The following is a 22,515-nucleotide window of genomic DNA, read 5'->3' on the forward strand; positions in this document are numbered from 1 at the left end:
ATGAGAAATAATTAAGTTAACATTAATATGTATAAAGTGCTTACAGCAAAGCTTGGCATTTAATCAGTGCCTAACAAATGTTACCTACTGTCATCATGGTCATTAGTTTCTGGATGGGAGAGAAATGATGCAGGACTTCACACTGTAGTTGATTCTCTCCTAGTGAATCTTAACCATCTTATGCGTATTATCTTTTCAAAAGTGAAAAAGTGAAAAAAGAAAGAGAGAGGAAGGAAGGAAGAAAGGAAAGAAGGAAGGAAGAAAGAAAGGAAAGAAGGAAGGGAAGGCGGTAGGGAAGAAAGGAGGGAGGGAGGGAGGGAGGGAGGAAGGAGGGAAGGAAGGAAAGAAGGAGAGGTTACGGTTAGTAAAGTCAGTTAAGATTTATCTGCTTTCTTAAAAAGTAATTCTACCCACAAGGACTGACATTTGAGCAAGGTCAAAGGCCATATGAAAAATATTTTTTTAAATGCAAACAATTGGTATTAATACATGGCATTTTCAGAATAAGTTACTGCTCTTATCAACATTGTTTATCATAGTTTAGAAATGCAAATCTGACCATCCACCAGTAGGATAATGATTAACATAAATTATGTTACATCCATACTCAAATTTTGTTAATTGAATTTGTTAAAATAAATAAGGTCAATATTTATTCACTGATATGGAAAAGATCCCCAAAGTATACTGTTGCAGAACAATATATACAGCACAATTCCATGTATGTAAACAAATCACAAAGACGTCTGTCTCTTTCTATATATAAATATAAGTACATGAATGCATAAAATAAGGTTTGAAAGTATAGACACATAAGTACCTAAGGATTATCTTTGGGAAGAGGAGAATGGGTTGGGGGTTGCTTGAACAGGAGACTCATTCTTATGTTAAAATCGTGTGCTGCTTGAAATTTATCCTCCAAAGAGAATATATTCATATACTATTAATACTTTGTAATTTTTTTAAATAGCATAATAAAACAGATGTAGAATAGATTTCCACCCCAAAATTCTTTTGTTATTTTCTCCTTCTTCTTTTTCCTTCATCCTCAACATACCTCCAACATAGGAAAACAAATTTGCTGTAAATGGCAAAGCATCCAAGTTACTGCAGATGAGGTGTATGGCATATAATCCACTAACCGATAATGAGAGTTGACAATAGTAAAGAGACCACAGAATTATACCCAAGTACAAATTGAAAGAAATAGCCACCCTGTTGAATATGTTTAGCAGTAAGTTCTAAAAAAAATGATGGCTGTTTTTAACCAATGGCATCCTAATAGTCATAGAATACATTTAAATGGAAGACTAAAGTTATGTTTTTCTGAGGTCTTTGCAAACTAGATAATGGTAATTATCTGGATTAAATCTTGTATCACGATTTTAGGGAGGTTGGGATGGGTTACTGTGTGAGCACATCCTTTCATAGCATTAGCGTTATCAGCGCATAACCTGAATGCTGAAGATGCTGTCTAGAAGACTTCTGTGCTGGGTGGACAGCTGAAGAGGACCCTCTAAAAGTTTGTAACTATGACTAGTTTAGGAAAGGTATTACTGCATTGGAAAGGACTTGAGCCTCAAAGACTGACCTGGGTTTGACATCACTCTTCAATAACAACTATATGATTTGATATATATTACTTATCTCCTTGTACCTCTGCCCTACCTCTGTCAAAAAGCATAATCATCACTACTTCAAAGGATTATTGTAAAAATTAGAAATAAGGTACATAAAAGCACAAAGTAAGCACAAAATAAATACTAAATATATTTGCCTGAAACTTATATAGTTCCTTTAATCCTTATGCAGTTACACTGTTGTACTGGTTTTCATTTTTTTAAATAATTTATTATGAATTTCTGGCTTTTTATCCTTTTTTAAAATTCTACCTTAACTATAAGGTCAAGTGATTACAAAAGAATAAAGTTTTTAAAAACAGTTAATGAACAGAAATTTACTCATTTAAATATGCACTCAAAGAAATCATGGGGTCTTATAATTGCCAGGGGCTGAAGAAGTCATCTGGTTGAATCTAACTCCTATTGCATGAATCCTTTATTTCATACTCTACTCCTGAAGGCTTCTCAAAAAGAAGCATGCTTCTTAACCTCTAAGCCAGAAAAAAATGGGGGGAGAGAAGTCTTTTTGAAAGGAAGAGCTGGACTAGAAGAGAAGCCACAAGTGGACCTGGAGTATCAGCACCTACTTCTTTCTAGCAGAACCATTGCACCAGGTGATAGCATTTACATCTATGGAAGTGAGTGAAATCACTCTGAGAGTATGTGCAGTAGAGAAACAAAGAGTGCTTGGGTGCTAGACTTAAGGAATGCCACATTTAGAAGTTGGATAGAGAGGTTAGAACCGGCAAATGAGACTTAGGAATTGCCTCTTAGGTTGGAAGAAACTATCTAATCAGAGTTTCTATTAAGGTCACAGTTTTGGGTGAGATGAGTGATATACAAGATATACAAGTGTGGTTCACACTATAACAGGAAATATAATTATGATGTAAATTAAAAGAGGAAATGCTCCTGGAGAGCAGCAGAACATTGAACCACGGGACAGAAGGCTAGAGTTAAATTCCCAGCTCTGACTCTTACTAGATGTATGACATTGGACAGGACACGAGTTTGCCCTGAGCCTCAGTCAACTCCTCTGCAAAAGGAGAGATGATAATACCTATCTCAATGGGCTGTTGTAAGAGTTCATTGAATTAATGTATTCGAATATACACTGTAAATGAAAAAATGTTACACAAACTCTCCTTCTACAACTTACATTCTTCCAGGACAAGGGCCCACCCTACCCATTTCTCTCTTACCAGTTTTCTGACTGAATCCTGACCACCCTGATGGTATCTACCTGCTTTCTGTGATCTTTTTCTGTTGCCTGACAGCTAGGGCCTTAGTGCCAACTGCCACTGCCCCAGCTCTGTACCATTCTAGTTGCTGTGGGGCACTTGCCAAATCACTGACCCCATTCCTGACTGTCTTTCTGGCCCACCCACCACCTATGAACCCAAGTTATGACATGCTCCAAAGTGTTGTTTCAGAGCCAACCCCACATACAACTACTGAGATTCAAATCACATACTTAACATCTATACCTAGATTGTTTGTTCAGTCACAAAGATTTCCTAAAGTTCTTGAGACCAAAGTACCTTGTGTCTTACAAAGGTGATATCCACAGCAATACATATATATATATATATATATATATATATATATACACACACACACACACATAGATATTCATCGATTTCCTTCACCTTAAGTTCTTAATGTACATAAGTAATAAAGGCTTTTGTTCATTTAAATAGTCGTAAAAATTGTTTATGGTTATGATGAAAATATCTGGATTGTGTCTAAAAGTCTTCTCTAATTAGGTAAGCCATCCATGCCATTTATTTGAAGATTCTTTGATCAAGTTGTTTTCACTGAAATTAAGTATGGCTTTAACACTATCAAAAGGTCTACACAGTAATTAAATTGCTACTGTTTTATCATTTCCCCGGGGAAAAATACTCAGCCAGTCACTTGTTGAGCTAGGTCTAAAACCAATCCATTATTGGACTCACTGATATTTTAATTATTATTTAATTACTAATTATTAGAGGAAAAATTTTAAATTAAGTAATGGTATGTTCTACTCTTAATTTTTTAATTAGTTGATTTGCTCTAAATACAATATTATATCCTTTCAGCCAATCATTTTGAAAATAATAAAAATACAATTGAATCTTGTTACCTTGACCTTTGAGATCTGGGAAGGGGATAAAGAAGGAGAGAGAAGAAGGGTACTATGTGAACATCAAATGACACCTAACAGTTTTTAAAACCCCAGCAAAGACTTTGTGCTTCACCAAGCTCTACTCAAGCACAGAGAAAAAATGTAATACCCATGACAGGGTGTTACAATCATGCCATACATAGAAGCAATTCTTATTCCATAATGGAAAGCTCCATGTCAAACTAAAATAACTCCAGGTCTTTTATATTTTACAATGGACTAATAACCTCTATTGCTATTTTTAAAAGATGTCAGTTTTCTACTTTCTAAGAAATTGAATTAATTTGCTCTTCTCCAATTATCAATCCCCTTTTTGGCTCATCCCTAGATTACAAAGAAAAATGTAAGTGAACTTGTAATGACTTTACCTGAATTCTTAAGCAGAATACAAACTGTTCCAACTTTCTCATATGACATGCCAGTTTGCTATAGTTAACTACTTTAAGGAAATAAGCCTAGTTCCACTGGTGATGGAGATGATTGGCAATGGAACTCAGATTTGGGTGAGTTTTCAGCATCCATTGTCATTGGTTATATACTCCCATAGCATTCTGCACCTTTCTTTCAAAATATTTACCAGCTCATTACATATTTGCATGATAATATTGTTAACGTCCTTCTCCCTAATATGACAGTAAGATCCATGAGAACAAGGGTAAGATCAATTTTTTCCCACCAATGTATATTCCAGCACCCAGTTTAGTGGGTATCTAGAATGTAGCAAGTGTGCAAAACATTTTTATGGAAAAAATGAATAAAAAAATAATTGAGTTAGTATTATTTTCAAGGAGTATTTAGGAATGGATCAGTACCAGTCACTTGGTATGTTCCATGTAATGAAATTCTACAAAAGGTATTTTTTGAACAATCAATAACACCACATTTTGAGCACACACCACTTTCTCCGGTATTTTTTGCAGAGGCTGATTTTAACCTTCTCTGATGACCATGGTGACAGCCCTTTTGCATACTATATTAAGAGCATTCTGCTATATATTTTGTGTTCTATAGTTTGTCTTTACAGACCAACTGATAATTTAGAACACCAAAACAAAAACAAAAATACTCCCTAGAAGCATATCCCCTAATCTGTTACACCAGAAATATGAGAAAAAAAATTTTTTTTAACTTTTTCCCTTCACATGGTGTGAACATCTGATTGAGAGATCTCTTACAGCATGGTGGGGTAAGTCAGTGGTTCTCAAACTTGAGCGTGCATCAGAATCACACGGAGAACCTGTTAAAACACACATCACTGGACAAACCCTCAGAGTTTGTGATTCCATAGGTCTGGTGTGGGGGCCTGAGAATCTGTATTTCTAACAAGTGCCCAGGTGATGCTGATGCTGCTGGTCTGGGGACCACATTTTGAGAACGACTAGTGTAGGTGCTGGAAGGGTAACCTGCTAAAACTAGGTTCAATACCAGGTATATTCCTGGTTGAAATAGTCTCATAGAGAAAATTATAAATGGTTGGTAGAGAAGACAAGTTATCAGAAGGGGCTACATTTTATGCAATACATTATTAAATAACCAGCTTGCCTTATTACTTAGCTGGTTTTTTTTTTTTTCTTTCAATTTCACTCCTTCAGGAATTATCGTTTCACCTTTTAATAACTAAAATGGGAGGAGGGGGAAATCTCTAAGTTATTTTTGTCCTCAGTAAGAACCACCTCCATTGATTCCCTGTCCTTTAGTGCCGCAGGGGAGTCACTTTATCACTTAACTGTAAAAAATGGATATATAGTACCTATCTCAGTGAATTGCTGTGAGGATTAAATGAAACCCTAAATGAAAAATACTTAGCCCCCCAAATGGTCTGTAAATGGTAGCTGCTATGTTTTTACTAATTTGTCTACTCACTCAAGAAAGTAAATTTCAATGGTCCTGGGACCAGTGTCTGAAACTATCAGTGTCTGAAACTATCAACACTTATATTTCTAACACTTTAATTGCCTACAGCAATAACTCTAAATTGCAAAGAAAAATGTTATGTTCTAGGGATTCCACTTACTGTGGCAGAGAACTGTTTGATTTGGAAATTTTGGCACAGGGCACCAGGACAGCATTCTCCCAAATACACAAAATTATAAAGAAGAATCACCTGGAGTACTACTTAAATATTCAAGTTCCTGAGCTCCACCCCAGACTACCAAAACTATCTCCAGGGGAAAGTCCTAGGTGATTATTTAAAAGTAAACAATTATTCCAGGTGATTTTTCTTATCACCAAGTTTGGGAAGCAACGAAGGGACCTCTCACTCCAGTCTAATGGTGGCTATTAGAAGCCCTAAACATCGTTTCTATTTATTCATTAGGCCATTGTTTACTAGAAAATTTCCTAAGTCCTTTCTGTCTTACTACTTGTGTTTTTTGAGTTGAACTAAAGTCACCTGGCGAGGCCAGCTGCAAGTGGGTTTTTTTGTTGGTGCTTTGAAAAGCTTCTCAGTGTTTTTAGTTAACTCACCCTTTCAAACTAGTCGGGGCCTGTGCCTCATTTTTGAATTGCCCCCTTCTGAACTTCCTCCTGCAACGTCTCCTTTTTGATCTCTCCCTCGGGTCTAGCTTGTTTGTTCCTTAACTTCATCTCGGGTAGAACATTTGGTGCTTTCCCAGTTCACGAGGCTCTGCTGGAATAGTCCATTTCCAGGGATTTTACAGGCTGGCCAAAACAGTTTGCTCAGAACGGTGTCGCCGGGGCCGAAGACGGGCAGCAAGTCGGCGGAGCACTTCCTGACTCTGCACAACCATCCGTGACCTTGGGCGAGCGAGCGAGGAAGCGAGCGAGGAAGCGAGCGCCACCCGCCCCACTCCTTCCTGGGAGCATCAGGGGCAATGCTCAGGCTGGACTTTAGACCCGAAGGCGAGTGTGAGGGAACCGGACGGGGGAAACTTCATAAACAGGCGAGAAGACCCAGAAGCTAAACAGCAGTTCATTTTCTCTTCTTGAGCCGAATCCTTCTAACACGTTCTTGTTGGGTGGGGAAGGGGTGGGGAGTAAGGAGGAAAGGGAAATGTCTGCCAAAGGCTTTAGACAAAGCGCGAGAACTCAGATGGCGAAAAGTCGGCTTTACTGAGAAAATCGGAAGGAGAGAGGCTGAGGGCTGACAATCGGGTTAAAAATAGAAACGCATCCTCCACAGGACTACTTCTTTCCAACTCCACCCTGGGGCCAGCAGCCGAGTCAGTGATTCGGCTCCGCGCATAGGTAGCACGCTCAGGCTCGGCCCCGCCTCCCCGGCCGGGTGACTGGAGGCGGAGGCGCGGCGTCGAGCACGTGACGTCAACGCGCTCCCCGCCGCGGCCGCCGTCGGGGTTTTCGCTGACGCACAGACCCCGCACCCCCTCCCCTTTCCCTCACTGCCTGAGCGCCGGGTGGAGAGGACGCGTCAGTTGACTGGAGCGCAGGCCTACGTGCATCTCCTTTTGGGGTTCGTCGTTCCCTGGAGCCGCACACCTTCCCCGGCAGTAGCAAAGCGACAGAGAGCGCCATCCGCGGGCCCTTGCGGCGCCCAGGCCTAGCTGCGCGCGCCCCGCTCGCCCTCGGAGTTGGCCAAACCCGCCGCTGGTGGAGGCGTGAGGCAACGACGGGCCGGCGGCGCGAGCAGCGTTAGCCGCCGCGGCCTTCGGCCCTCCCTCCGCCTCCTTCTCCGCCCCCCCTCGCTTCCCTCCTCCCACTTCCCGAGCTCCGGCGTGTCCCGGCCACGCTCGCTGCTGCTGCGGGAACAAAGGAAGACCCCGCGGCGGCGGCGCCACCTCCGCCTGCGGCTCTGACCCGCTCCCGGCCCGCGGCGGCGGCGGCGGCGAATTCAGGGCTTCCGGCTCGCCCCTCCGTGAGGGCTCGGCCCGGTCCCACCGCGCCGGCGTCGCGCGCCAGCCCGGTTCCTGCCGCCGAAGGGTGAGTAGCACGGGGCTTGGGGAGGGCACCCGGCTACTCGTGGTCGGCCGGGGTTGGGAGTGAGGGATTCGGGCGCCGCGGGCCTCCGACGAAGGCCGAGTGGCCAGTGTATGGCGGCGTCCGGGGGAGGAGAGCCCGCCAGCCAGCTCAGGAAGCACAAAGACGGAGGCGGCATTCTGCCGTCGAGGCCGGAGGCCTAGTTCCCTGTGCCCCGGGCTCACTCGCACACTCATGGTCGGGGAAACAATGCCTGGCGTGCGGCCTCCGGGGTTTCGAGCTCTGGGCCTCCCTCGAGTCCGTCGCGGCCGCCTTCCGCGGTGGCGCCCGGCGTGGGCGGCCAAACCCGGAAAGACAAAGAGGCGGTCGCGGCGGCCGCGCCCCCAGCCCCTTGCCCGCCGCACCCCCTATCTCCGCCTCCTCGGAGGGGCCGTTCAGGGTCGGGGGTAGGCGCGGGACCGGCAGGGTTAGGGGCCGGCTTGGCCTGCGGAGCTGCTGTTCTGCATGACTCAGTGGTTTTTGGAAAAGGCCCTGCAGTGCTTTCCTGAACGAGGCCTTTGCTTGAAAGGGCATGGCGGTAGGGATGGGGGACCAGTGGGACCCGAACTTGTTTTATAATCCGCTGGAACGTTGGGTGAGAGGGGTCTTCTCTGTCGTGTTTTAGTTTTACCGATGTTGCTGCGTTTCTCGCCCGAGATGCCTTTCATGAAGGAAATGGAGCACCTTCTCCTTTGTTTCGTGCATTTAGGCTGAGGAACATGAAATTCTTTACTCGCTTTCCACGCACTCCGTGGAGCTGTGTCTTGGGAAAAGGTCCGGGTTATCTTTATTGAATGACTGCCTTCTAATAATCTAGTCTAAGGGCACATTAGGGTAAAGTAGTATATAGGTCATAGAGCCACTGTTCTTCAGCTTGGCCATTCAGGTAATTTACAGACTTTTTAAAAAATCTAAATGAATTTTATTTTACTCCTTATTTTTAAAAGTAGGGTTTTAGAACTGAATTGGTGAAAATACTGCAATTTCATTTTTCAAGTTTTTCTTTTAAAAATGTCCCCCTCAAAAAGATGTTTAATTCTTCCCTATTTTCTCTCTCTCAGGGCCGGTATTAAGCCTGAAAAGGAGCCTTTAAAATCACACTAATGTCCATTTAGGAAAAGGGAACTGAGATCTGGAGAGTAAGGGCTTGCCCAAGGTCACTGGCTTAGAGGTAGATTAGAAACTAGAACTCTGGTCTCAACTCCAGGTGGGCAGGCATTCTTAAACGTCTTTTAACATTTTGTGCACCTGAGAGAAGTAAATTCCATAGGCATGAAAACCTTTTTTATTCATATTTGAGGCTGGAGAATTTTTCAGTTACATGCTCCTGTCTTTTTGGTTTTGATTTTCCTATGAATTATAGGAAGCCACAAACTGTAAAAAAAAAAAAAAAATACACATTTCAGCTATAAAAACTATAAAAATAAACATTCTAGCTATACTGATAGAGCTGACATGATGAATGCTCAAGTTTCTAGCAACTTTAAAGGTAGTAAATAATAATGGTATTGTATTTTTCTAAAATACAAGTGGGGAAACACAGTACCTAATGGCACTCATCCCCGACACCCACCTCAAAAAAAATTGCCACTGATCATGAGGATTCTTTCTGCCTTGATGCTCTTCGCTGTGCTTGGTTTTTATAAACAACCCTGACCATTTGGCTTCATGAGTGATTAATGATGCTTGCATTTTCTAGATTTAATGTGAGATCATTCCCTGTGTTAGAAAAAATCTAGCAATCTTAATGGCATCTTTTTGTTTTGTTTTCTTATATGAGCGCTGCATCCTTAATTCTTGGGGTTGTGTAGGAGTTGGCAGGCTCTGAGATAAAAATAGAAGCTGATTTCAGAGGCCTCTGTTGACTAGGCTTTATGTGAGAGCCTCCATCCCGCTCACCCTGTCACATTGCAGCCTTGTGACAGGCTGAAGCGCCCGCCCATGTGATCTAAGCTTCTGAGAAATATTAAGGCAAGCTTTGCTCTTGCGGTGGCATTTAAAAGCTGGCTTTCGGGGGGGGGGGGGGAGTCTACAAGATGAGATGCCATGTAGAAGACTGATGTCCCAGTGTCTCTTGTGTTTCAGTTTGGAGGCTGTTTATCGTGACTTGAAGGTAGATGTGTTTTCTGAAGAAAGGTGGAATACTTTGCATGTGAAATCATTGGGTGAAATTCCCACCCCCATTTATATAAACAAAAGATTTTAAGAATCAGATTAATATTAATGTGGGTTGACTTTTAGGCCAATTTACTTTTAAAGCCACTGTTAGATGACACTAGAAGTTAGTATAGCAAGTGAGCTAGTGTAATTCTTAAGCTGGCTTCAAGGAATGGCCCTGCTTTTTGTGCAGGGCAAAGATTCACATACTTTGCATGGTAGGCATGCAAATACACTGTTATTTGAAGCATTTTTTGTACATGTTATACTCAAAATTTAAAAAACCCAGCTGAAAGTGTTTATTAATAAACTTCCTAAGTGATGTTGAAATGTTTACACTACCCTGATCCAAAATGAGTCAGCTAAATTCCACTTACTATTTAAAGAGATAGTGTCAACTAAATTAGTACTATTATCTGAAGTAAGTTGCAAGTATTGGTCACTTTCTGTACAAGTTTGATTGGCTTGAGGTATTTTCAAGCTTGAAATATAATGGCTTTTTGCTAACAAAAGGAAAGATTACTATCATTTAGATTGTTGGAATAATTGACAGGATTCGGGCCAGGTCAAGTTTGGTTAGTCCTCTTCCCCCCTTTTTATAATTTTGGTAAAAAGTGTTAATACTTGTTAAAACATTGCTTTTAATAACTCACTAAAGAGTGTATCCTAGTATGTGGTGGTTGAAAAAAGCAGTATGAAATTCTAGGAAGTAACAAGCTGTAGCTGAAAGTACTTTCCTGCACTTATTTGAAAAGTTCATAACTTATAAGTCACCTTCATAGTCAACATTAAGGTACAGTTAAAGGAGAATGACCAGAATTATTGCACATAATCTCCCCTTGATAAAATGCTCTGAAATACGCTTTTGGTACATTCATATATAATTTAAAGGTGACATGGAAACCTTCCAGGTTTTTAATTTTTTTTCTTAAATATTTATGTCTGTTAACTCAGGAAATTTTACTAAATTTAGCAAAACATTACTGTTTGTGCTAATTTTAAGAAGGCTTCTGGAAAAGCAAGGGTATGCTTGCTATATAAAGCTCTTTCTGGTAACCTAGCATTAAATATTAACCATTACTAAAGGTTGTGTGTATTGCTTTATTTTGCCATATTGAAATTGAGCTTGGAAAGGTTTCATTATTTTCTGTCATGAGGCAGACAAGTGCTTGTTAAAAGTTTTAATAGAGCCGTTGGCTGAGAAATCTATGGCTAATAATTTGTACATTATAGGTTTCTAGGCACTGACTTTAAAGTATACTCAGACCCAGATTTCTCATGTCAAATGTAGAACAAAAGGAATTTCTTAAGCAGCTTTTTCCTAAATTCTTAAAGAACTTCACTTTTTGGTGCCGGGGTAACAGGAAAAGCTAGATGATCTACCAGCTCTCTTTTCAGTCTTCTGTAAAGGTGTTGCAGCATTTAAAAAGTACAGATGCTCTGCCCCGTAGCAGAACTGAATTACTACAGGGCTCACGTATGTTCAGATGTTAGTTTTAAGAAAGCTCTAGAGCTACATCCAATATACAGCTAGTTTAAAGAACAACTAGTAGATATGAAGAGTCAGTAGTTAATTGTGATTATTTGAAATAATCTGCCTGTAGTGTAGGAGAGTAGAAAGTGATTTAAAGATACCAATTGCCAAAATTGATTTAAACATAATTCTGGTATCGGGAAGGGTGACCTTTTCACGAATTACAGAAACAGTGACAGGTAAAATAATACATTTTAATGTTTAATGATAGAATTTTTTGTCCTAAAAATGTGAAGTCATGATAGTTCATTGTTTATCAAGCTAAAACAGTTCCATTCATGTCCCTTGTTTTATAAAGGCAACAAAATATTCATAATTTAGCCTACTCTCTTAAAGATTAACACAATTGGGGGCTTTGTTAGAAACAGACTCAGTGTTTAGAAATGACAAAGGTACAATAATGACTATCATACTAATTTTAGTGATTTTTTTTTTTTTTTTTTTTTTTTTTTTTACTACATGCTAGTTTCTAAAATTTTTGTTTTGTTTTGTTTACAGGAGAAAAATGGCTCAGGAGACTAACCAGACCCCAGGGCCCATGCTGTGTAGTACAGGATGTGGCTTTTATGGGAATCCTAGGACAAATGGAATGTGTTCTGTTTGCTACAAAGAACATCTTCAGAGGCAGCAGAATAGTGGCAGAATGAGCCCAATGGGTAAGTTGGTTCCAAGAAATAACCCATTTGAAGACCTGGTGGACAGAAAATATAGAACCAAGAGTTGGGCCCTAAGACTGAGAATGAATCCTGAAAGTCCAAGGAGAGAAGACTCGAGAAAAGCTTGAAATTTAAAGCAATAGTAGCCCAAGTACTTGGAATGACTACATGAGGAATGAGTGACTGTCTACAAGCATCTTCTAGCTTTTTCATTTTCGTTTTTGAGTACATGTACTCACTGGATATGACTTTTTAATATATTTTTTTGTTGTTTGGATATCACTTAAGTGTAAGATTCTGCAGCACAGTGAAAGTACTTAAGTCACTAATCTAATTAAATGCAAGTATTTGTTACTTATTAATAGTTTTGGTAATGAGTGTTTGTAGTGTTGCTTTGTTTCTTACCAGTCCTTTTTTCTAAATAGGGACAGCTAGTGGTTCCAACAGTCCTACCTCAGACTCTGCATCTGTACAAAGAGCAGATGCTAGTTTAAACAACTGTGAAGGTGCTGCTGGCAGCACATCTGAAAAATCAAGGTAAGATTAAACATTTCTGGGTTTTTATAATAATACAGGGAGGAAATAAAGATAAATGACATTATAATTATGAATGTTAATAAATAATGATGTATTACATCATACGTATTGCCTTATAATAAGGATGTTAGTACATTAGATGCCCTTGGCTTTACATGTGTTGCACAATTGGTGATTATTCCAGTGTCCTTTAATATATGATCGTGTAGGTCATTGAGTAAAGCTATGTATTAACAACGCACTCCTGAAAAACCTCAAGGATACTGTGTTGAGATGCTGTGCTTTTATTTCTTTGTAATTGAGGCGTAATAATTGTAGAGAATGAGACTCTGCAGACTATATTGTAATGCCACGTAAGGCATTCTGGCAAAGCTACCCCTTTTGCCCTTAAACAAATCACAGGCACAGCTAAAAATTTCTAGTTGGCTATAATAGAACATCGTAACCTATATAAATATGCAGGCTTGAATTGATGAGCCATTCATCAAATTGCTTTCCTTATTCTCATCCATCTGTGCTGGGCATCTTGTTTAGATTATTTAGCTCCATTTGATCACATTGGAAATAATATATGTTGAACTGACAACTTCTTATCTTTCCAAGAAGTACCCTTAACATCTTTAAAAATGTTTGCTTGAACTTAAATAGAAATGTGCCTGTGGCTGCCTTGCCTGTAACTCAGCAAATGACAGAAATGAGCATTTCAAGAGAGGACAAAATAACTACCGCGAAAACAGAGGTGTCAGAGCCAGGTATGCTTTTTGTTTAATACTAGTTCAGTTCTGGATTTGGTAGTACAAGAAAGGGTTGGTGGAGGGATTCTTTCCTTCCCATTGAAGGACCAAAGAGGAGAGAGAGCTATAAAATAGAGGCCAAGAAAACCACTATCTTTAAAGTACCTTGAAGTGTAAAATAGTCACTCTTTAATCTCTTTTTCTCTGCCCATCCCCCCTTGCCCCTGCATCCACAAATCAGCAAAGTTTATAATATGAAGACTGAAAATGTCAAGAATTTAATGAACTGTTCACCAATATATTTTAAAAGTATCTAAATCATTAAAGAAGGTATTGTTCACAAACGGAAGAAATTATACGGACTAAATTCCAAAGCTGTGGAGAAAAATTCAATAATCAAAAGCATTAACTATTCAGTCTTGATATTGTCAATACTGTAGAAAATACTCAATCAAAAGAACATATCAAACACTAAAAGAAACTTTTGAATTGAAGAAGTGTGGGATCCCTATGGGAGTTTAAAAACTCAGTGTGGAAAGGCATTTTGGTTTTCATTAGTTAGTGACTGAGTCTATGCTGAACTTACATAGCACAACCAGAAGTGCTTTAATGTTGCCAGAAGATTGACTTGTTTGATTTATCTGCGCTAGACCCTGGAACAATGATCTATATACTCTATGGTGCACATAGTGCATTTGATCAATTCATGATTTCCTGGTATAGTGTTGACTGAACACAATATAAAACTTTATTGTGAGCTAATAGTGTCAGTGGATGTGTAATCTGCTTTGGAGGCTTGCTTTTGTACGTAGCCTAGCTTATGTGAACCATATCACTCTTAATTGATACATTTAAGATGAAAATTCTTAAGTTGGGCAGGTGAATCCATATTTGGTATTTTTAAGTTAAGTTCCATCCTTATGAAAAACTGACCAAATTAGTATTTGTGAGGCTTTTGTTCTGTTTCATTTGTTTTTGTTTTTTTAAAACACAAAATGACACTGACCTTGGAACAATACTCTTTCGGATTAGTTCTGTAGCTATTCTGTGCATTTATTATTTCTTAGTAGGCGTTCTGTAGTTCACTGCTCTGTCTTTTCTGTATCATTTTTCTCTTCTTGACTGACCCCCGCCCCTCTTCCCTGTATGTTTTAGGAACCACTGTCCAATTTTCAGGTGTGGCCAAGGAAATATAGCTGTCACCTCCCCAGCACTATTCCACAGATTGTTCTTTACTGTTATACCATCAGGAAAAATTACATTAATGTTGCCATAGTAGATTATTAGGAGTAAGTAGTAGCTAGAATATTACTGTTGGTCTAATATTAGACTGTTAATCTCACTGGATATATTACTAATGCAAATGAGTTATAAATTTGGAGGTAATTTTACAGTACCTATTAAACCAATTGGTTTGGATTTATGCTGATAGCATTAGTGTTGACCTATTGTTAGGCAATAATTTTAGTATTGTATACGTTAATTTGCTATTGGGGTTTGGATTAATATTAAAACTCAGCTTATAGTGCTTCTGGTTTCGCTGAGTTTTATAAAAGTAGAATTAAATTTTGCTGTTTTGTTTTCAATAACCTGGTGGTAATGTGAACTTTAAAAGAGTAATCTGCAATTTTATCTTTATATTGACAAATTCCATTGATGTCATGAGTAAACTTAAAACTTAGATCTTTTAGGTGGAGAAACAGGGACTTTTAAAAGTAGGTCATATCTCTTACTGTCCAAATTTCATACCCATTTTATTTTTATTTTTTATTTTTTATTTTTTTGCGGTACGCGGGCCTCTCACTGTTGTGGCCTCTCCCGTTGCGGAGCACAGGCTCTGGACACGCAGGCTCAGCAGCCATGGCTCACAGGCCTAGCCGCTCCACGTCATGTGGGATCTTCCCGGACTGGGGCACGAACCCGTGTCCCCTGCATTCGTAGGCGGACTCTCAACCACTGCGCCACCAGGGAATCCCCATACCCATTTTAGATAAGTATCACAAAGTAAATTACAGCTGTGCTCTAAAAATTCTTGTTTTGCCTCTGGAATCCTTAATAGTCTAAAATCAAAGCTTCACAAGTACTTACACTGTCCTAAAGACAACGTTGCTGATATTTCAAGTTTTTTTTTTTTTTTTTTAATCCTGCAGGTTTTCTATGTAAGACAATATAAAGCACTTATTAAAATGGCACAATAATAATTGTGAAATTTTGGAACCTAAAGTTAATTAGGGGATTAATGACTTGGGTTTTACTTGTCAAAATTTGTTGGGTTTATCTACACAATTTTTCTTTTTTCTATCAGTATAAAAGCAAAATGACTTTATAGCTAATTACCTCAGAAGTTGGTAACCTTATTTCCTGAATTTGAACTGCCCTAATTTAGAAGTTTGCATTTAGGCAATTGGAATATGGAAAAACTGAGCAGATGACCACATCTCTCAGGTCTTTAAAATTTAGAATTAGGATTTTGTTTGCCAGGACTAGAGTGAGTTTAAAGGAATTTGAGTGGAGTGATAATTTAATAAAATTTACAGGAGCAAGTGGTATTATGTTAATTGGCAAGAAATTCTCAGATTTGAAAGAAGTTCTGATATTAAAGTAGAAGATTGTTTTTAAAGTACATGTTTTCAAGAAAGACTTCTTAAACATTTTCAGGAAGAATCTTACTGTTTCTCTTGTTTTGTTTTGGTCTGGTCTTAGATAATTATCAGCCAAACAATTGACAGACTTCTAATTTTTACCCTTGTTTTTCAGTTGTCACTCAGCCCAGTCCATCAGTTTCTCAGCCCAGTACTTCTCAAAGTGAAGAAAAAGCCCCTGAGTTGCCCAAACCAAAGAAGAACAGATGTTTCATGTGCAGAAAGAAAGTTGGCCTTACAGGTATTCAGGGAGCTCCTAGTTACTCCCTAAGGGACTGGTCAGTCTTACACATAAAACAAAATGCCCGACTTTGAAGAATAGAAAGTTTCCAGAGTAGACTGGAAAGAGGACAGTGAAGAGAAGTCGAGTTTGATTTCCATTGGTTTGTCTAATCATATGAAACCCTTTCCTAACTTCAGGCCTTCTGAATTACTTTCCTTTATCGGATTGATAAAAATTAATCCCTTTTGATTCTTTCCTTTGTTCTGTTCTCCTGGGAAAAAGATAGCTGAATTAAATAGTAAGCACCTACTTTGAACCAGGCACAAAATGTTCTAGATACTTTTTAATTGTTCTCCTTTAAATCTCAGAACTGTATGTGGTTGTCTTTTCCTAGCCTTCACTTGAGGAAACATTACCCAGTTAACATACGGTAGGACTAGAATTTAAATTCAAATCAGCCTGACTCCAGAGCCTGTGTAATTTCTACCCTGTTTGGTACCTACAGGAGTTTATGGAAGGATAGTTACTTAAATTTCTCACCATGTCAGAGGAGGTTAAGAGCACTTTCAGTTTAAAGTGACAGACTCTTTAATGTTGCAAAGAGTCATGAAAATCTGCTTCCTTTTCTGTATTGACTAATGCTTTTGTTTCTTTTAATTGCTACAAGTTCCCAAGTGACTCTACTTCCTCTTGTATGTACAGGGTTTGACTGCCGGTGTGGAAATTTGTTTTGTGGACTTCACCGTTACTCTGACAAGCACAACTGTCCATATGATTACAAAGCAGAAGCTGCAGCAAAAATCAGAAAAGAGAATCCAGTTGTTGTGGCTGAAAAAATCCAGAGAATATAAATTACTACTTGTGAAGAGACTGATAACTTTGTTTTTATTTTAATATATCGTAGGAAAACATTAAAGAGCAGATGCATGGCCATTTTCCTTTGATGTTCTCCAGAGTTTTACTTTACACTTGTCTGTCTTATAATTGATATTTTAGGATGTGTGGGTGTTTGTTACAGGCAGAATTGGATAGATACAGCCCTACAAAATGTATATGCCCTCCCCTGAATTAAATTGGATGAAAATCTGCACAGCAAGTTGAAAACACAGATAATAGGGACAAAATTTAGTTCCCTTGTGCCAAACAAAGTACGTGAAATATCTGCATGTTTGCAGCATATCTGCCTTTGAGAATGTAATCAAGGTATAATCTCTGGCTAGTGTTACGTGCCTGTATTTTTTTTTTTTTTTAATGGTACACCAGAAAAGGACTGGCAGTCTACTTCTACCATAAACTTTACCCTGTTAATTTCCACATTTTCCTTGGAAGCGGGAAGAAAGCTATAAAGAAAGCTATCAGACCTTTCCGTGAAACCAGTGTTTTTGGTGCCATATGTAAGCCTGGCTAATTGGTCTTCTAAAAGCTGTCAAATAAGACATTCTTTGGAAGGTACACATCATAACTGGTTATAAAGAGTAAAACAGATCAAGCCAACAGGGTCTTGAGCTATCTTTGAAGCTTATCGTGCTGGCCTGCACCAGAAGATGTCTGCATTACTCTCATTGCTAACAATATTGTGTAGCACAGAACTGCACTAAGATTAATTTGTCTACAAGAAGAAGTTAAAACTCTACGTTTGGTTTTCACATATAGCAGCTCTATTGAGTAACATGCATCTGAATTTTAATTTGCAAGGGTATCTGAATAGTTAATTTTTCATGTGCATATTTTGTTGAATTGTTTTGGTTCAAGAAAGAATGTTTAAAGCTTTTTTAAAGACTTCAGTTCTTAATGTAACTGTACCCTTCTGCATGGAAAATCATAACCAACATGGCTGCGGTAGACTTCTTAGTGGTATCCAGCACCACTTGCAGAGGGCTGCTTTATCATATTGTACTTGGGTGTAGGACTCTAGTGTTCTTGGGTGTATTGCATGGGCTGCATTATCTACAGCATTGTACAATAACAACTAGAAGAGGCAGTATACTTCACTGATGCTTGTCTGGTAATATCACTTCTGTGTTATAATGGAAGGTTTTTTGTGATGTATGAAACTTGTGTTTTTTATATATAAATGCGTATAGTTAGATTGGTGTCGTGGTAATGCCTGTTTTCATCTGTAAATAGTTAAGTATGTACACGAGGCACTACTTCTGATTTATTGCAGTGTTCAGTCTTAGTTTTTACTTTTACTCTTAAAGCATTCAGTTTTGCTTTCAATTTTATGTACCTTAGTTCTGAGTTAGATCTGCAGATGTGTACAGATAGTTCATATTTATGTATTGCACATAATCATGCTATTCAGCATTGATGCTGTATTGTATTATGTAAATAATAAAAGCCATGTACAGAGGGAAACTTCCACTTGTTCATTGGGTTTTTAAGCCATAGTTAGAAATCCTAAAGGGGGATAATTAGAAAATGTTTCATATTGAACTTTTTAGTTGCATTTGTAGACTTTGCATGGCTATATTGTAAATTTTTTTCCATTGCCATCCCTGAACATGATATATTCAAGTGAGAGCCATGAGATGAGTGTTGTAAAACATCGTAAGTGTGGTACATAATAGGCAATTTAATTTTGAAGAAATGAATAGGCACTTTTAGGGTTAAAACAGTCTTAGAACTTAGGTCATAATTTTTCAATCCTCCTATCTCCCTTTTCCTTTTTTTTTGCTTTATAAATGACACTTTAGGCATGACAGTGTGTTTACAACAACAGACATAGTCTTGTTTGGGGTTTGGTTCTAATGTTGAGATGGACCCGTGGGCTTGGTCTTTGCAGGTGTCACGTGAGATAATAAAGAATAAGGGATAACGACATGCTGACTTCCAAAAAGCAGAACCATGACTTCACAGTGATGGGAGTTTGAAATGGAAATACCCAGATGATTCACTATCACCTGTCACAGTATTTTGAGTGCTGCTACTTTTGCTTCAGGTGAGCGGAAATGTATACTATATGAAGTATGATGAGGGTAGTGTCTCCTGAAATATGAAGGATATTGAATAACCAAAATTGAGTTGAAAATTATGGTATTTAGAAGGCAAACTTAATTTTTATTCAAAGTTTAAATAAGACTTATTTTCCCTCAGTGCTACCACTGTCAGACATTTGCTTAATAAATTTTTAAACCTTAAGGTTTTGAAGTCCAAGAGTGGTACGTTGGGGATAAAGAAGACTTACATGGGAAGATGATGGACTTCATTCTGTAGTGGTCTTTGAAATAAGTAGCATGAGATTGTGGTAATAAATGTTTCCATAATCATTTCTTATGAGAAACACTAATTTAGAACATATTTGGACTTAAGGATTGGATTTGTCTGGAACATTGACCGGGGAGAAGGGATCAAAGTGTTAAGGCAGCTAGGAAGATTCAGTTCTACCTAGACTCCTGTATTCAAACCTGAATGTTTCTCAGGCAAGACTATAAGTGGGTATTATCTTTGGAATGTACACTGAGATATAAAGCATGTCAAGAATGTATCACGTTTCATTTTGCACATGCCCACTCCAGAAATGTTTTGAGAGGACAGACACTGATGACATGAATTAGCTACATGGCCTAGGACTAGTCCTTTTATTAAGTCTATTCTTCAGTGGGCTTTCTCTGCAAAACTAGGGCCTCTGGTTTGAGGGGAAGTGTGTTTCCCACAGCACGAATTTGAAAAGGAAAAAATTTGAGTGGAATGGCATATTGGTTAAGAAGATAGTGGACCCTAGGACCAAGTTTGATCTGTAAATAAGGATGGTAAAAATGCATGGCACATAGTGTTCCCTATTAAATTTTTTAAGGACTTAATTTTAGGTTCACAGCAAAACAGAGGTAAATACAGAGATTTCCCATGCACTCTCTTCCCCCACACATACATAGCTCCTCTATTACCAACATTTACCACTAGAATGGTACATTTGTTAAAACTGATGAACCTATATTGACGCCATAATCACCCAAAGTCCATAGTTTATAGTTCACCGTTGGTGTTTTCTGTGCGTTTGGACAAATCTATATTGGCAAATCCATCATAGTATCATACAGAATATTTTCACTGCCCTAAAAGTCTGCTCTGCCTATTCCAACACCCCAGCCCCTGACAACTACTGATCTTTTTACTGCTTCCACAATTTTGCCTTTTCCAAAATGTCATACAGTATGTATGTAATCTTTTCAGATTGGCTTCTTAAACTTAATAATATTCACTTAAGTTTTTTCCATGCTTTTTCATGGCTTGACACCTCATTTCTTTTTAGTATTGAATAATCCATTTTCTGGATGTATCACAGTTTATTTCCATATACGTACTGAAGGATATCTTGGTTGCTTCCAAGTTAGGGCAATTATGAATGAAGTTGTTAAAAACATCGGTGAGCAAGATTTGTGTGGAATAAAGTTTTCAACTCCTTTGGGTAGATAGTATGGTAAGAATATATTTGGTTTTGTAAGAAACCACCAAACTGCCTTCCAAAATGTGTACCATTTTGCATTCCTACCAGCAATGAATGAGTTTCTGTTGCTCCACATCTTCACCAGCATTTGGTGTTGTCAGTGTTGTGGATTTTGTCTATTCTAATAGGTGTGCAGTTAAATCTCGTCACAGTAACATGATGTGGAGCATCTTTAGTATTCTTAATTTGCCATCTATCTGTATATCTTCTTTGGTGAGGTGTCTGGTAAGGTCTTTGGCCCATTTTTAATCAGGTTTGTTTTCCTACTGAGCTTTAAGAGTTCTTTGTGTATTTTGGATAACAGTTCTTTATCAGATGTGTCTTGCAAATATTTTCTTGCAGTCTAATTTGTTCTCTTGGGCTATTATTAATTTTAATGTCCTAGAGTAATGATTTCTAGAACTTGAAAGAGAATTGTTTGATAACAAGATTGGTTACATTAAGTTGTATAATGAAAAGGTAAAGATCTGTAACTTTAAAACTTTCAGTTTAAAGTGATTAGAATCATTCTTTTCAGTTGCCTTAAATGAAGTTCTTTGCAAGTAACTAAAAATGGGCAAACGTCTACTAAGTAATAGCAACGTATTAAGCATACTACTGTTATGATTGTATTTGAATTGGTAATACATTCACAGGGTTCAAAAGTGAATTTATTGATATACATTGAGAAGCAAAGCCTCTCTCATCCTGTTGCATATGCCCCATTCCAAAGGTACACTTTAGGTAACCGTCATAACTTGGAAAGTTTATCTCCTCCACATCGTGTAAACATTTGTGTGCAGAGCCTTAATTTGACTCTCATTTGCTTAATTATTTGAACTCAAAGTTCTCATAGTGATTTTTGTTCATAAATTTAGCTTATAATTTTGGAGAGAATGATGGGTGTGGTTTCTGATTGATTAGCAGTAAGATGATATAGCCTTTAACTACATAGATGGGTTTCCATGGGTGAAATAGCATGTTGTTAATGAAAAGTAATTTGAAATTTGATAAAGCAGTTTCTTATGTTTGTACAGTCTGCTTTAAAGCAAACGTACATGTACGACAGAATACAAAAGTGTCATTTAATGGTTATTACTATTTTCACACACAAACTCTGGCTTTTAATTCATATAAAAGCAAAGAGCATTGTTTTGTGTTTTCCCCTAGAGTACATTTCTGTTCTAGTCCTAGCAGTAAGAGTTAAACCATTTTGTGGCATAAATGTAAGACTCAATTTTGTCTAAAACTAAGTGCTACTTTCCTTTTTAGTATATGTACTGACTTGCTATTGTATTTCACATGTGACACTTAAGTGAACAGCAAGATGACAGAAGTTATATGTTATTTTCTAGTTGGTTAAAAACCTGTTTCGAATATATTCTTTCCTGATGGTTTTGACTGAAATGATCACCACAGAACCTCAGATTGTATGTATGTGAAATCATCGATAACACGAAGGCTATTCAGGAATTAGGGTAATCTATTAGTCTGCTCAAAAATTAATAAGAAATCTTTCTAACACATTTCTTAAATTTTAGTTGAATGCAGGAACTGTTCACAAAACAGCAATTACTTAAGCCCTTATTCTTTTAGAGCTTACAAATCAGCCAGAAAAAAATATAACCAAACTAGCCTAGATGAGCTCAAACACTAGTGTCTGAGTAATTTCTCAGATTGATTTTGTGTGTATAATCCATGGCAAATTAAAAAATGGTAGCAAATTCTTCCTATATGTTTCTGTTCTCTCTTGCCTCCCCATTACTAAAAATGCATTCAAACATGAAAATTAGAATACCATGCAAATAAATATGGTTTAGATTTTTTTAAAGCATTTCTTTTTAAACTTGTATGCACCCTGGTGTTCTCGTTCCATGTCCA

General features: G+C 38.3%; 2 protein-coding genes across 7 annotated transcripts in view; one reads left to right on the forward strand and one right to left on the reverse strand.

The window, feature by feature from the left end:
* Nucleotides 1–6,625, reverse strand: part of TMC1 (transmembrane channel like 1) — a 387,623-nt gene extending 380,998 nt beyond the window's left edge. For all 5 annotated transcript variants that reach the window (XM_067744162.1, XM_067744161.1, XM_067744158.1 and 2 more), the window contains exon 1: nt 6,259–6,625. The gene's annotated coding sequence lies outside the window, so the exon portion shown is untranslated. The remainder of the gene's footprint in view (nt 1–6,258) is intronic.
* Nucleotides 6,626–7,174: 549 nt separating this feature from the next.
* Nucleotides 7,175–18,566, forward strand: ZFAND5 (zinc finger AN1-type containing 5). 2 transcript variants are annotated; one of them, XM_067744163.1, is made up of 6 exons: nt 7,175–7,689; nt 11,915–12,072; nt 12,498–12,609; nt 13,258–13,361; nt 16,101–16,226; nt 16,911–18,566. In XM_067744163.1, exons 2-6 carry the CDS (start codon nt 11,922–11,924, stop codon nt 17,057–17,059), a joined length of 642 nt encoding a protein of 213 aa, XP_067600264.1. In that variant the 5' UTR covers nt 7,175–7,689; nt 11,915–11,921; the 3' UTR covers nt 17,060–18,566. The 2 variants fall into 2 exon arrangements, with proteins under 2 accessions (XP_067600264.1, XP_067600265.1); XM_067744164.1 differs by lacking the exon at nt 7,175–7,689 and adding an exon at nt 9,708–9,838.
* Nucleotides 18,567–22,515: the final 3,949 nt, after the last annotated feature.

Source organism: Pseudorca crassidens, chromosome 7 (assembly GCF_039906515.1).
Source record: "Pseudorca crassidens isolate mPseCra1 chromosome 7, mPseCra1.hap1, whole genome shotgun sequence".
NCBI lineage: Eukaryota > Metazoa > Chordata > Mammalia > Artiodactyla > Delphinidae > Pseudorca > Pseudorca crassidens.